The 16,112-nt window shown below is 36.4% G+C and overlaps 1 protein-coding gene across 2 annotated transcripts in view; it reads left to right on the top strand.

The window, feature by feature from the left end:
- The window catches only part of ZFAND3 (zinc finger AN1-type containing 3), a 337,118-nt gene that overhangs the window by 242,000 nt on the left and 79,006 nt on the right, over nucleotides 1–16,112 (top strand). For both annotated transcript variants that reach the window (XM_039235307.1, XM_039235306.1), the window contains exon 3: nucleotides 15,052–15,234. In XM_039235307.1, coding sequence (XP_039091238.1) covers nucleotides 15,052–15,234 — 183 coding nt within the window. The remainder of the gene's footprint in view (nucleotides 1–15,051; nucleotides 15,235–16,112) is intronic.

The raw sequence follows: 16,112 nt of genomic DNA, 5'->3' as shown, positions 1-16,112 counted from the left end.
TTGAGCTCCTGAGCTCTGGAGCCACAGTTTACTCTTGAGTAGGCATGCCAGCATCATCTCTAAGGCCTCAGCAAGAACTTGGCTGTAGAGAATGTAATTTTCCTTGTCACTCTCAGTTTTAGTTTTTAGGAAAAAAGATGAATGGAATTTAACATCGATCAAATTGATAAGCACAGTATTAAAAGAGAAGTTGGGAATGTGCTGCCATCCCCCTTGACGTGGTAGCTTTTTCCCTTGAGTTTGCACTACAGTGTTACTCACGGAGAGCCAAGTGAGATGGTATATCACTTTCATGAAATGCGAGCTTTGGGGCCGGTTGTGTTGGGAAGATGTTTTTGCTCTTGATAAAAGTACATTCGAAAATGCAAAAGTAATTGCTCTCTCTTTTCAGAGCATATCTTTTTAGATTTGTAGGATTTGTGCTGGGACTGTTGAAGTGTAAACTGCAAGGGAAATTGTTGTTCTACTTTGGCAGTGTTGTACCTAGCCTCCTAAGCATCCTCTGTTCATTTTTATTTGTCCATTACTTTTCAGCTTCTCACAGTTTCAGATCTGTTACTTAGACTTGGCATGTTTTGCCTTAAAATCTGTTCAGTTCTATTTGGTTGATATTTCTGCAGCATGCATTCTTTGCCCTAAAGGGTAAAATGAAAAAAAAATCCATAACTATGGTCTACTCATAACAGAAATTCTAACATAGTTCATGTAGAATTTTATTGCTAATTTAATATACTCACAGATTTTCTAGTAATTTTCCTCCCCTTTAGTTTTATTAATAACCTTCACTTAAATATAGATATAGACATAAATATGTATTATTTATAAATGCTGGTCTTTATGCAATACCCACATAAAAATGAGATTGAGGTGTATTTAATTTTATGTGTCACTATTTCTTTCCAAAAAATGGCAATCTGGTAAAAATAACATACAGGGTACAATAAGCTTTTTCTTTTTAAATAAACGAATCAGGACAAAGGGAAAATTCAGATTGATTAGTAGGATGAAGACGAGAAATTTGTACACAAAATCACACCACAGACATCCATTTAACTGTTAAAGACAGAGTGCAGATTGAGATCTGAGCTTCCCGGGAGTCAGAGCAGAAATGGAAATGCAAATAGTTCACAGATATCCATCCCATGAGCTCTTTAGTGGATAGTGAGAACAGTAGTGGACAGTGTTCCAGTAACGGCTCTTCAAAATATACTGTTTTACACAATTCTTTCTCATAACATCTCTTGTAAGAACCAAAACTCGCCTCGGAGAGGTGAGTACCAACAGTGACAGTCCCAGTACACATCTCCTTTTCCTTTTTCTCAGTGGTGGGAATTAATGGTAAACACAATCTCACACACATAATACAAGATCTAAGCCCAGTTAGTTACCTAAATTAGAAGAAGTTATAAAAGATTCGATTTACAAGGCCTCTTGTTGGGGTACCGTAAGAGTAGGAGACAATTAGAATTGTATCTATTGTATCTATGTTGAACATTATCACTTAGTTTATTTAGTAGTAATACAACCTTAAAAGGAGGATATTACCTATAAATGCCATAAGTATTTAAAAGATAGTTTTAGAATAACTTGCCCCTCTTCCTCATCCACATTCATCCACACTTACAAGTGAAATAATAACAAACAAACAAAAAAACTATTCCCAAATGAAAAATATATTTTTAAATGAGTTAAGTTATGCTAAATTTCACCTGTCTCAAGTGAATTTTAGACAAAATCAGACTGGATTATTTAATTAGCATAAGGCAATTGGTTCCTAAGAAGGACTTTCTAATAATTTGTTTTTTCTATTTGATAGGGAGCTTTAAGTGTTTCAGTTCATTGACTTAGTAGTCTTTGTCTATTTGAAAATCAGTTTATTGTCAAGTTGGTTTCCATATAACAGCCAGTGCTCATCCCCACAAGGGCCCTCCTCCATGCCCATCACCCCCCCTTCCCCCCCCCATTCTGCCCTCAGTTCTTGGCATTCAAGAGTCTCTCATGGTTTGCCTCCCTCCCTCTCCCCCACTATTTTTCCCATCCTTCTCCCCATGGTCCTCTGTTAAGTTCCTCCTAATCCTCCTATATGTGCAAACATATGGTATATGTCCTTCTCTGCCTGACTTATTTCGCTCAGCATAACACCCTCAAGTTCCATCCATGTTGCTACAAATGGCCAGATTTCATTCTTTCTCATTGCCATGTAGTATTCCATTGTATAGATAAACTACATCTTCTTGATCCATTCGCCAGTTGAGGAACACTTAGGCTCTTTCCATATTTTGGATATTGTTGAGAGTGCTGCTATGAACATTGGGGTACATTTGCCCCTGTGCATCAGCACTCCTGTATCCCTTGGGTAAATTCCTATCAGTGCTATTGCTGGGTCATAGGGGAGTTCTCTTGTTAATTTTTTGAGGACCCTCCACACTTTTCTCCAGAAGGGTTGCATACGTTTACATTCCCACCAACGGTGTAGGAGGGTGCCCGTTTCTCCACATCATCGCCGGCATCTGTAGTCTCCTGATTTGTTCATTTTAGCCACTCTGACTGGCATGAGATGTTTTCTCAGTGTGGTTTTGATTTGTATTTCCCTGATGATGAGGGACGCTGAGCATCATTTTGATGTGTCTGTTGCCATCTCGTTGGAGAAGTGTCTGTTCATGTCTTCTGCCCATTTCTTCACTGGATTATTTGTTTTTCGGGTGTGGAGTTTGGTGAGTTCCTTACAGATTTTGAATACTAGCTCTTTATCTGGTATGTCATTTGCAACTATCTTTTCCCATTCCGTCAGTTGCCTATTAGTTTTATGGATTGTTTCCTTGCCGTGCAGAAGCTTTTTATCTTGATGAGGTCCCAGTAGTTCATTTTTGCTCTTGATTCCCTTGCCTTTGGGGATGTGTCAAGTAAGAAATTGCTGTGGTGGAGGTCAGGGAGGTTGTTTCCTGCTTTCTCCTCTAGGGTTTTGATGGTTTTCTGTCTCACTTTCAGGTCCTTTATCCATTTTGAGTTTATTTTTGTGTATGGTATGAGAAAATGATCTAGTTTCATTCTTTTGCACGTTGCTGTCTAGTTCTCCCAACACCATCTGTTAAAGAGTCTGTCTTTTTTCCATTGGATACTCTTTCTCACTTTGTCAAAGATTAGTTGGCCATACATTTTTGGGTCCAATTCTGAATTCTCTATTCCATTGGTCTATGTGTCTGTTTTTGTGCCAATACTGTACTGTCTTGATGATTACAGCTTTGTAGTAGAGGCTAAAGTCTGGGATTGTGATGCCTCCTGTTTTGGTTTTCTTCTTCAATATTACTTTGGCTATTCGGGATCTTTTGTGGTCCCATACAAATTTTAGGATAATTTGTTCTAGTTTGGATCACCTCCTTAGCTCACACTGTCTAGTAACCAGAAGCTCGGAAAATCAGAGTTAGGACTATTGATTTACTGTTATAAAATCACTAGTAATGGTTATATGTTTGAGACTTGACTTCTTCCCAACCCAGTCTGATTTCTTTTAGGCCATTTTGGTCTCTGATACTTGTCAAAATATAATATTCATGCTCCATTTGCTTCGAGGAAAAATGGACCTGTATGCATACACAATAATGCATTTAATTTCAGAAGATTAACCCAGAATTAAATGCAAAATTTTCTGGGCACACATATTATAAACTCTAGATTATATTAGTGTTTCCATGTATTCACTGCTCCTTGGTGGGAGGATTATACTTCTCTGTTCTCATCATCAGATTTGGCCATGTGATATCTTTTAACAAATAAAATGTGAATGAAAAAGTTCATATGCCACTAGTGAACAGAAAGTTAGGGTATAGCTCATCTTTCTCTTTCCCCTCTAATCACAGAACCAGTGGTGTTCCGTTTAGAGCGACTCTTTCATTCTGGATTCCTGGAATGAAGACACATGTGAACAAAACCAACAAACTATTTTTGTTGTAAAGTCTTTAGGTTTTAGGGTCATCTGTTATCACAGCTTAAATTATCCTAAGCTGACTCACCATATAAGAAAAGAATCTCTATTCTAGACCTACATGAATGTTTTGACTTTTCGTTTGTTATTCATTTAAAATTTTATTGAACACATCTGTCTTAGAAGGATACTGCGTTATTGCCTATCTTCAGAAAAGTCCTGTGGAGTCGGTTTTTAACATTCTATGCGGATGAAGAAATAAGTATAGACACTGCTTCTGAGAAGCTTAGCCAGGATCAAACATAGTTCTGTTTCATTCTCTTGTATCTCTGTACTTTCCTATTTGCTTTTTATATCAGTTCCACATATATTGGATAAATAATTTTTTGACCAGTATGTGGAATGAATAATCCAATATTATTGAACAACAAAGCTTAAAAGAATTTTTTTTAAATGTTTATCTTTTTTGAGAGAGAGCACAAACAGGGAAGGGGCAGAGAGAGGGAGATACAAGATCCAAAACAGAGTCTGCACTGTGAGCACAGAGCCCGATATGGGGCTCAAATTCATGAACTGCAAGAACATGACCAGAGCTGAAATCAAGTTGAGTGTTAACTGACTGGGCCACCCAGGCACCCCCATGTGCCTTTAGGTGAGGTTTATACTTGCCAGTTAGCCACAGTAGCCACCACTCCATATTGCTTTAGGCCAGCTGACTTTATACATTTCTGACTACCTGATCCTTGAAAACTTCTGAGTTTATAGCCCCAAGATTAGTTTACATTGTTAATGAAACCAAGTTAGGTATAATTTCCATCTGTTTATTTACTGGCATCAGAGAAATTATTTTTCATTGCCAATCTTACACTAGCAGAGTTTTAGAAAATTGTGTGCAAGGAGGCAGAAAGGAATAATAAAAATCCTAGTTAGAGACTTACGATGTACTGGCATTGTTCTAAGACTTTAACGTGTAGTATCTAACATAATCCTCATGGTAACCTTATGAAGAAGATAAAATTATTATTCTCATTTTATAGAAGAAAACTGAAGCTAGAGAAGTTGAATAACTTGCCCAAGGTCATAACAGCAGTGAAGAGGCTGAGCCACGATTTGAACTTTGTCTGATTCCACACCATACTATGATGGATATATAGATAACTGCATGAGCTTTTCTCATGAGTGGAGAAATCTCTTCCCTCTTTTGCTGATAGCTTTTATGTAAAAGACAAGATTTTCCTTATATTCAGCAGCTTTTTCATAAATAGCCATAGTATTCTTCAGAAAGAATTCTTTCTACTAGTAAACAGATGCCTTCTGAGGATTGTGAATCACACAAACATACATTATTTTGCTACCTTGTGTTCATTGGATAAAAATTAGTCTTTTTCTGAGCATCCCGTGGTATATTTTAATAGGTGTAATGAGAACATGTTTAGTCAACTCATCACTTCATCCTTTAAAAAGTTTTTGTTTCTTTTAGCAGTTTAAAACAGTGTAAGTCTGTTACTTTTTAGGAAGGAGATTGACATTCTTAAAATATAGCATAGTGCATTGTTTGAAAAATAATTATTTGTGCTGAACATTCTTTGGGTTTTATCCGTAGGAAATGTGTGTCTCAAAAGATACCACCCCCCACCCCAAGTTGTAAGTCCTGGAGCAAATGAAGTGATCAGCTTGGCAGTAGGGTTAAATGTAGGAGATAGGTGTTATGTGACCTGATAATGAGATGGTGAGGCTGAGAACAGAGTGGAAATGGAGTGGGAATAGCTCACTAAAGGTAAGAGGTGCTCTCCTGGATGGAGGGAAGCAAGACAAGAGGACCAAGTTGTAAGGGTATCAATGGCAGGAGCATGAACACTGCTCCCCTCCCACTTTGCAAAAAGGGACATACTAGTGGGAGCCTGCCTGCCTGCCTGCCTGCCTGCCTGCCTGCCTTCCTTCCTTCCTTCCTTCCTTCCTCCCTCCCTCCCTCCCTCCCTCCCTCCCTCCCTTCCTTCCTTCCTTCCATGAAGGGATAGTATTATGAAGACTGTAGGTACAGTTATAAAAACAATCAGGAATCTTTGAAAAAGGAGGTAACCTGACTTTTTATAATTTATTCCCAAATACTTTTCTAATTCTTTGTTCCATTATTATTGAGTCATCATGGGCATTTGAAATCTTAAGTCTGAACTGGATAAAAATCTAGGCTTCAACCTCTCCAGCAGTTATGTTCATTCTACACCCATACCATTGGAACAATCTGTGAATGACAGTAGGGACTAATGGCCTAAGGAGAGGTCTTTAGCTGGTTTAAAGTGTCAGATAAGACAGGTTTTTGTTTTGTTTTGTTTTTAGGTTGTAATTGGCCTACTTTGTTTTGTCAGCTTTTCTTAATATTTCCACAATTTGCCTAGCCCTATCAGTCCTTTGATGGTTGAGCTATATGTGTAGTGTGTGTGTGTGTACACATACATACACATGAACACATACGCATATGTATACACATACATACATGCACAGGCATCTTTAAATGCTTATTTTGTTGGAACCAGGCTGTCACAATATCTAGAAAACATCTCCCCGTATTTTCGATTTTTAAAAAAATTGACACATTTTGTGGTTAGACTGAAATGAAATAAATAGGTCTCTGGTGCATGTTATTGTAGTACTAATGGATCTTTAGATATTTGCTGTAATGTTAACATGTTAATTTATGCTCTGTAAATGAGTAGGAGACACAATTATTGAGAAAACTGTAGAGTCTGCACAATAAATGCTGTATAAGAAATAAGCCTTCCTCCAAATAACTTTTTTTGCTGGTTCACACTTCTGAGCAGTAGGCTCTATAGGTGTGAAGAATCTAGGGACTGTATAATTTGTGATAAACCAGATTATAAAAATAAGCTTAATTTCTGGTAAGAGTTTTGCTTGTAAACTTTGTCAACTTCATATATTCTCTTGTTGACTAATTTTGCAAGAAGCATTTGAAGACAGACATTGGGGAGCCAATGTAATTTTATTCCTGTTCTCAAATAAAGGCTTACCAGCCCTGTAGTCCAGACCTAAGCAAATAGGACTTGAGAGACTTTTTGAATCGTATCAGAGCTAGTTACCTGTGGTGAGTAGTAAGGAAGAAAATTTTATATGTGCAGGGATAACTTGTAAAATGTAAACATCTGCTTACAGACAGTGATATTTAATATTTTTACTGTATATAGAAACATTCACTTCCTGTTTTGTGGCAATTTAAAGTCCATTAAGATCTGAGAGAACTAATATTTTTAAACTTAGTATGTTGGCTGGATCAAATAAGTTATATTCAACAAATCTATATTGTGTATTATGTGGCAAACATAATATTTTTTTGCTAGGGTCTAGGGTATACAGTGAATAAGACAGTCACTTATTTTTCATCCAGCAAATATATATTAAGTGCTTCTGTGGATATAATCTTAAGGGCTTCCCTGAGGAAATCATTCTTATGTTAAGATTCAAAGATGAGTAGGAGTTTACCAAGGCAAATGGCAAGATAAAGAAAAATAGTCACATGCTGTGATCAGAGTATTCCAGGTTGAAAAAAAAGCATGGAAAGTTTGAAAAACAGAGAGGACCCCTGAAGTAGGAGGAGGGAGAGGAGAAGCAGTGGCTTAAGAGGAGACTGAAGAGATAGCCAGAAGGCAGTTCTTAAAGAGACTTGTTAACTTCTGAAACATGATTATGATTTTGGATCTAATTATAAAGGTAAGGTGGGGCCATTCAAGGGTTTAGGGAGGAAAATGACCTTATCCAAGTTTGGTTTTTACATCATTCTGATTGTTTTGTGATGAATGGATTAGAGCAGGCCAAGAGCTAGTAGAATGCAAAGAAATCAGATAGAGTACCATTGAAGGAATCCGACAGATGATGATGACTTAGATTAGTGTGGTAATGGAGAAATGGCTGGGATCAAGAGATGTTTGGAGTCATAAATAATGGAGATTTTTTGAGAGGTACAAATAAGGGTAAGAGAATGTGGAGTCTGAGATGATTCCCAGGCTTCTGGCTTCAGCCTCCAGGAGAATGTTGGTGCCATCCCGAGATGAAGAGAAGGGCAGAAGACAAGGGTCTATAGTTTTTGAGATGTACCTCAAAGATTCATGGGCACAGATAGAGACACAGGACAGGAGTCACCATCAATAGGGTATATGTGGTGCATGGGAGTGTGTAATGTATGTATTTTAAACTTACCTGAAGGTATCAATTAGTATCAGATCAGTATCAGCTAGTCTGTGTGTATTCTGAGATCACTGAAGACAGTCTGAGTTTTAAAGAGGAGGAATCATGAGAATATGGTAAAGTTTTTTGTTTTTTAAGAAGCTAAAAGAGATTACTAATGACAGGAAGTTTAAATGAATCTAGCCACATTGAATAGATCACTGTTTCCCCCATAAGATAGGATGCAAAGTGAGTGAATTTAAGGTGTTATCAGTCCTTGATTCTTGCTAATTTTTGTTCAAACCAGTTTATTTTTGCTGAGGCTTTTAACCCTGGTTAACATCCAACTATGAGAATTTTTTTTTGGATTTTAATCAGAAGGTTAAAACTGGTTTGCTGACCAATGGCTAATGGCGTTGTAGCTTTTAAATAAAAATAAGGTATCTAAGGTTTATGAGTGGGGTGCGGTAGGAATGTGCAGCTTTAAAAACCTAGAAGTTACTTATGAATGGAGGCTCTAGCCTATTTAGGACATAAATTGGGGGAAGGGGTGAAGCAAATGAAAAAGAACCCTGTTTTGTTTTGTTTTGTTTTTAAAGGGGGCCTTTATACAATGCCTTAGATGAACTAAACTTTTAAGGTAATCAAATTGAGCTTTTATTTGCAACATGTCCACTTTAATCGGCTATTTGAAACTTGAAGCATTTTATGGTGTGAAATGCTAAAATAAAGCTTCCAGTGGAAAGATGGGATTGTAATCTGTAGATCTGTCATCTAAAGTCAGGTGGAGTTTGGAGATTTGGAATGGGATGTGGGAACTAGAAAAGTAACCCCTGCAGTGTGCAAGCTGTTGTATTTTGGCAAGCTGGGCAGTGGTTGCCTCAGTGGTGCAGGCTGTAGTGGGAAGAGTATGGACCTTAGAGCCACATAAACCTGGGTCTCAAAACCCTGCTCCAGCACTTGTTAGGAAGGGGCAGATTGCCCCACTGTCCTCTGCTGAAGTGTGAGGACAGCATCTACTGCCCAGTTTATTTTGAGGATTAAATGAGAAAATGAACATAAGGCCTCTGGCAGAGTGCCTTGCTCATAGTAGGCACTTAAATCGTACCTCTTTCACCTCTTTCACCACCAGTTTAATTTTCTTTATATCCTGCTTTAGTGTCTGTAATAATGATATAGAAGCCTTATTAGTGGCCATATAAACTTGGCAAGTTAGAACAAATGCAGTTGAATTTCTCATTTCTACTATTAATTATGAAAATAGAAACTCACTGGTACTGAGTACCTCATCTTTTGGAAATGCTAATCCAGGTGATGCTAGGAGTGCCCTTGAAGGCACACAAAATAGTTTGTGAAAGGTTTAAAATGACAACAGGTAAATAATTTTAAATGTAATCCAGTGATGGGCTTTTCTACAGGAATACATTTGGCCACTTACCAGTTAACATTTATTGAGCATTTATTTATCCTGGGGCCATGTATTGTGGGGTACTGACAAGTGAGCAGACCCACCATAGTAGGTCTTGTGCTGTGGGAAATCACAGCGTATTGTGCCAAGAGAATTTGAAATTATGTACCCAATGTTAAAAATACATGTTCTCTCCTACACAGTTGTTCTACTTCTAGCAATATTACCTGAGGAAGTTTAATGGAATCTTGCTTATAATAGTGAAAAATTGGTAACTGCACAGGTATAATAATAGTCAGTTGGCTTAATTGCTGTATTATGAGTGGACTCATACTGCACCTATGAATGATCACACATGTCTGTATGTGACAGAGAAAATATATTCATGATATATTGCTGAGGGCAAAAAGTAGGTTGTGAAGAGGTTTTTTAAAAAGGAATTTATTGTCAAAGTAAGTTTAATGAAATCCTTTCTGAATCACTTTTGTGTATTCTCTGCCTTGAAGAAATCATTCAAAAAATAGTAGTTACTGTCCTAATCTGGAAGTGGGTGGGAATTAAATGGGCTAAGCATCTTGCCAAATCTGTATAGTACATCTGAGAGATAAACAGTTGGAGTGTATACAAACCAAAGGTAAGTTTTAAGTAATAACCAGATAAGGTATAGTCCCAGCGAGGCTGCTCAGGTGAATAGACTTGTCAGCAGAGCAGGGCGAGGTGTTTTTACAGTGCTGTCTGTCTTTTGAGGTACACTTTGTAATAAGATTGACTTGTGAGAGAAATCATTCTAAAAGCAAGAGAAAAAAATATGTACTGTGAGTATATGGGCTACTAGCCCCAGGGACTATATTGGCTTTTTTGCTCAATTGGTAGCATTAGGTCATTTTCTCCGTTTTGTGGAAACATCCCATTTCTAGATACTTCAGATTCTAAGAGTTACCTTCATTGAGAAATTATTATTTTTCCCCTTAATTGATAATAAGTTAAGCCGCCAGGATCTAGGCTTTTGTTTGTTGTTGCACAGCAATACTATTAATCCAAAGGTTTTTACTTGGGTTTTACAAAACTATTTTGGAAAGCTTTATTTACATTCACCAAGCTTACACCTTTGGATATACAATTAACTCTACCAATTTACGATAAGGAGTAATTATTCCTATTTTTTTTTTCATAGAGGTTGATAAGCTCAGAGTTTTCTGGTTTTCCCATTTGTATGAAAACTGAACAACAAATGGAAGCACAAGGCTTTACTGTGGCTGGGTCAAATGAAGTGACTATTTCACCTTCCCATACTTCTTTCCAGAGTAGAGTGATGAGGCACAGTCTCTGCCTGTTTTGTTGTTCACTTTTTTACATGTGATGCAGATCTGCTCCCCTTCGTCCTTGGAGTAAACTTCTGGGATTTTTTTTTTTTTTATCTGTTTTTGTTTGTCAGTTGTCAGAAGTTGGATACCAAATGATTCAGAAAGAAAGGAACAAGAGAGTAGGAATTAAGATGCAGATGTCATGACTAAATGGAAAGTATAATTCATGGTCTTTCTATAAACTGGGAAAATCCCTTTTGTTTTTAAGGGCTAGCATTTGTTGAGTACTCTGTGTGCCAGATACTTTTATGCACATTCTCTTATTTCATCCACACTATTGTGAGAAGAAATAATGCCCTCCTTTTGTTTTACAGACAAGGTCCCAAAAGATTAAAGTTTGCTTTTAGCCATATGTCCAGTAAATAGCAAAGTTAGGATTTGAACCCAAGTCCAACTTTAAAAAAGCTCTTTGTAGTATATAAGCTGCTAATGTTGGCCCAAGAGTTAGAAAACTGTTAGTATTTAACTCTGTGAATTTCTGGTGACTTGCATTAACTTTCTTGGCCCTTGCTTTCTTTATCTGTGAGAGGAGAGGATTGAGCTGGATCTTTAAAGTTAATTCTGACTTAAAATTCTTTGATTCTTGGGCTCTTTATTGAATTCAAACAGAGAATGTATAGAGATTCTGCTAGTTCTCTTTTGTACAGCCAATTTGGTTTGTAATGGTGATTTTTTTCCACCTGATCATCCTGTGAAGGTGTAGAAAAGTCATCCTGGGAGAATGGGTTAAAAGAAGGGACATTGTGTCAACTGAAAATTCACAAAAGAAGACTTAAAGACAAGTAGTTGAGCATGAAGGAGCATGGAAAGCTTGGGCTGGAGATTGTGTGGGTGGGACCTGGTTTTTGTCTGTGGACACCAATGTCACTTACCCTTAAGTGTTACTGTGCCTGAGTGAGTTTGTGTGTCTGACTCCAGACAGTGGGGATTGTGCTAGATGGTGTAATAATGATTTAGTTCTTTTAGGGCCTTATAACATTTCCAGTTAAATGGTAGAGATGGTCATAGGAGGGACACATGTCTTATTGACATAAGAGAGCTAATGAGATGATATGACATAAACAAGCATGATTATTACATTATTGTATATTCCATTTTTTCTAGTACCTTTTTCTCTAAAGGTGCTGTACAAATAACATCGAGGTAATAAGCCATTCTAAAATGCCAAAACACTGAAGAATGAGAAAGTAGCTAGGAGAAATAAATGCACAGAAAAGAAGCAATAGAGGCTTTAGATCACTGATCAGCACAAAGGTTAGTGATTCTTTGGCTAAATCCATTGCACTCACCGTTGGTTCTGTAAATCAGTAGGGGCTTATGTGGAGGTCTTTTCCTTGGGCCAAACTAGTGCTCATCATTTTACATCCTGTGGCTGTGATTAAAGACCATGGATGGGGTTTTAGTGTCAGATGACCTGTATTTAATTTCTCATCTTACTACTTAGTAGCTTTAACTTGGAACAAATAACCTAAACTTTTCTCAGCCTCAGTTTCTTCATCAGTGAAGTGGTATATGACTGTGTAACTGTACTTCCCTTGTTAGGTAGGGTTGTCTTGAGAATTGATGCAAATGGGTTATACACATAAAACATTTAGTTCATTGCCTGGCATATGGTAAGCACAACATAAATAATAGCTCAGTACATGTTCAAACAGTGATTCTGATGTGGTGATAAGAGCATAATAGCAGTTTCTCTGTGGTTTAAAAGATAAAGCAATGTGGACTTGTCGGGATCTTCTTTCCTCCTCTGAATTGATAAAGTATAATGTGTACTTTATAGACTAGCATTAGATTTCTTAAATGAAAAATACAGAGACTATACCTAATAGTCTTAAGTTATATGCCCAGCACCGACTTGGAGAAATGAAGAATTACACATAGAATTGAAGATCTCTGTTCCTCTCTGTCCTCCCTCTCCCCCCCACCCCAGACATAACCATTCTCCTGAATTTGGTGCATCATCTCCCCACTTGGCATTATATTGTAATTATGTATCGATAAACAAGATATGGTATTTTTACATATTCTAAATTTTTATATAAATATTAAACTATATATTCTTCCATAGCTTTTCTCACTCAACATTGTTTTTGTTTTATTTTTAGCATTATCCATTAATTTTAACTGCCTTCTAGTATTCCCTTATGCATGAATTTTAATTTATTGTAATCTATTCTGTCAATGTACATTAACTATTTTTCTTAATACTTTTGCATACCTCTCACCTTACACACTGCTCCCTCAGCCTAAGAGGTAACCAGTAAACTGAATTATGTTAATTATTTTTTAATGGTTTAAACATACATATTTTTAGGGGTGCCTGGGTGGCTCAGGTGGTTGAGCATTTTGACTCTTTTTAAGGTTTATGTAAGCACAATCTTACTGTGTTATTTAGTGACTTGTTTTTTCATTTCAGTGCTGTGATTCTGAGATTCATTCCTGCTGATGTGTGTAGCAATTATTTTTACAATATACATTATTTCATTATATGAATTTAGTATGGTTTATGGACCTTCAAGTTGTTTCTGACTTTTTACTATTGCAAACAATGTGTAATTAACATTCTTGTACATGTGTGTTAAGATTCTCTCAGGCATATATCAGGTGTGAAATGAGTGAGGTATAGATAATGCTATGCACATGTTTCTCTTTACTGGATATTGATGAGTAGTAATTTCTTTATCATTTATTTGTAAGTATTTTCTAATTTCTGATTTGACCCCTGAGTTTACTTTAAATTGTTAATAAAATTTATTTTTTACTTTTTCAAATGATAGAATTTTTTATCGTTTTAATTTACATGCTCTGTGGTCAGCTGATAATGTTTTTATCTTACCAATTCTTTGGCATCTGTTAAGACTTTTGCTTTATAGGTTAATGTGTGATCAATATTTAGCCAGGTTTAGCCAGTTTTTGTAAATATTCTTCATATGTTTGAAAATAATTTATTATCTTGTGTTGGGTATATGAGTCTACATATGCTTATTAATCTTCTCTAGTTTTACTAATTATTTTGGCTGAGACAGGTATATTAAAATCTTCCCATTATGACAGTAAATTTGTCAGGTTTCCATAGATACAGTCATGTTTGCTTTATATATTTTAAGGTTTTGTTATTAGGTACATACAGGTTTAAAATTGTTTTATCTTGCTGGTAAATTCTTTGGTTTTAACTTTTTTTTTTACAATTATATAATGATCCTCTTTCTCTCTCTCTCTCTCTCTCTCTCTTTGGCCTTAGTCTACATTTTCTGATAGTACTGCAGCTATTCCTGGCTTTTTAATCATGTATCTTTGCTGCTATTTTTTTAATATACTTTAAATTTTTCTTTATACTCATGTTCATGTTTTTAGTATGTCTTGTAAACAGAATAAAGCAGGATTTTGTTTATTCAATCTGAATATTATCTTTTAATTGCTGAGTTTAGTCAGTTTACTGTTATTACCATTACTAATATCTTTGTACTTATTTATCTCTACAATCTTCTTACGTGTTTCTTATTTACTGTGCTTTTTTTCTATGCAATTTTTTTCCAAAATCTTTCTTTCTCTCTCTCTCTCTCTCTCTCTCTTTCTTTCTTTTTCTTTCTTTCTTTCTTCCTTTTTCTTCCTTTCTTCCCTTCTTCCCTTCTTCTTCCCTTCTTCCCTTCTTCCCTTCTTCCCTCTTCTTCTTTCTATTATTTTAGAGAACAGTCCTGAGCTGAGGAGAGGGTGAGAGGGAGAGAATCTTAAGCAGGCTCCAGGCTCATCACAGAGTCTGACATAGGGCTCAGTTCAGTTCCAAACGCTGGGATCATGACCTGAATTGAAATCAAGAGTTGGATGCTCAACCTACTGAGCCACCCAGGTGCCCCTGAATAAGTTTTCTTTGGTTACCCCTAAAATTTTAATTTGTATTTGGCTTTGTAAGCTCTTACATTAAAACTGGTATGTCTACCATTTTCTGAACAATAAAAATACCATGGAAAGCTTTAACTCCAGTTGTGCTGCACCAGTGGAGGACGTATATGGTATATGTTTTTTTTTTTTTTTAATCAGTTTTTTACTTCTGTGTTTTATTACCCAGAATATTATTGCCATTGTGTCATTTAATTTTTATTTTTGTACTTTTATTGTCTTTTAATTCCCAAGGAGATTGTGAACTCCTTCATTACACTTGTTATATCACTCTTTCTCCTCAGATTTTCAGAAGAAACAACCAGACGATGATTCCGCTCCAAGTACAAGTAACAGCCAATCAGATTTGTTTTCTGAAGAGACCACCAGTGACAACAACAATACCTCGATAACCACGCCAACTCTTAGTCCCAGCCAGCAGCCGCTTCCGACAGAACTGAATGTAACTTCACCAAGTAAAGAGGAGTGTAAGTGCCCAGATCCTGTGAAGTGGTAGAGAAAGCAGCCCAAGAATCAGATCATGAGCTTCTTGGTAATGCCTTGTCTAGAAAAGAAGATAGCAGACTTTCTAATTCAAGATAAAGTTTTGACCTGTAGGCCCAAGTCAGCAAGTTAAGAGAATATATTTTAGCAATTCTGTAGAGCTTAAGGTCTTTCTAAAAGATAGTCTTCTATGTTAACTGTCAAGGTATGAAGTTTTGAACCAGTCCAGGGCAGTGGTTCTCAATCCTGGCTGGAAAATAGATACCATTAGAGATTAAAAAAAAAAAAAATTTTTTTTTTGCTTTAATCTTCACCATTCCCTGATTTTATTGACCTGGAGGGAGGTGCAAGGATCTGTGTGATTTATTTTGTTTGTTTTTTGTATTTGTTTGTTTTGTTTTGTTTTTAACCTTTGCAGAAGATCCTAATATGTGCTGAGAATCACTGATCTAGGGCACTTCTAATTTAGGAGCCTTGGATTGAAAACTTACCTATGTCACTAACTGGGCCTTGAATGTTTCTAGGCAATTAACTGAGATAATAACTTCATAGAACATAGGATGTTTGAAGAGAGGAGGAAATGGTTTCTTTTCTTCTGTAAGTCCTCAGCAGTAGAATTCTGCTGTTATATATGTGATATGAAAGTCCACTGCCCACTTCAATTTTTAAATGCTTTAACCATCTTCTTTAGGACACAGCCTATAACCATATGTGTTAAAAATTTTAGGTACATCTTGACATAGCAGTTTTTGCCTTTTAAAAGCTTTAACAACAGGTTGAAATTTGTTGTTTCAGAGTTAATGAACATATAGAAATCCTTGGAATATGGTACATTAGAGTGTTCTAACTTTGGAAAGATGAA

This window comes from Hyaena hyaena, unplaced genomic scaffold, assembly GCF_003009895.1.
Source record: "Hyaena hyaena isolate Hyena2069 unplaced genomic scaffold, ASM300989v1 scaffold_96, whole genome shotgun sequence".
Taxonomy (NCBI): Eukaryota; Metazoa; Chordata; class Mammalia; order Carnivora; family Hyaenidae; genus Hyaena; species Hyaena hyaena.
This window is presented reverse-complemented; position numbering and strand designations above follow the sequence as displayed.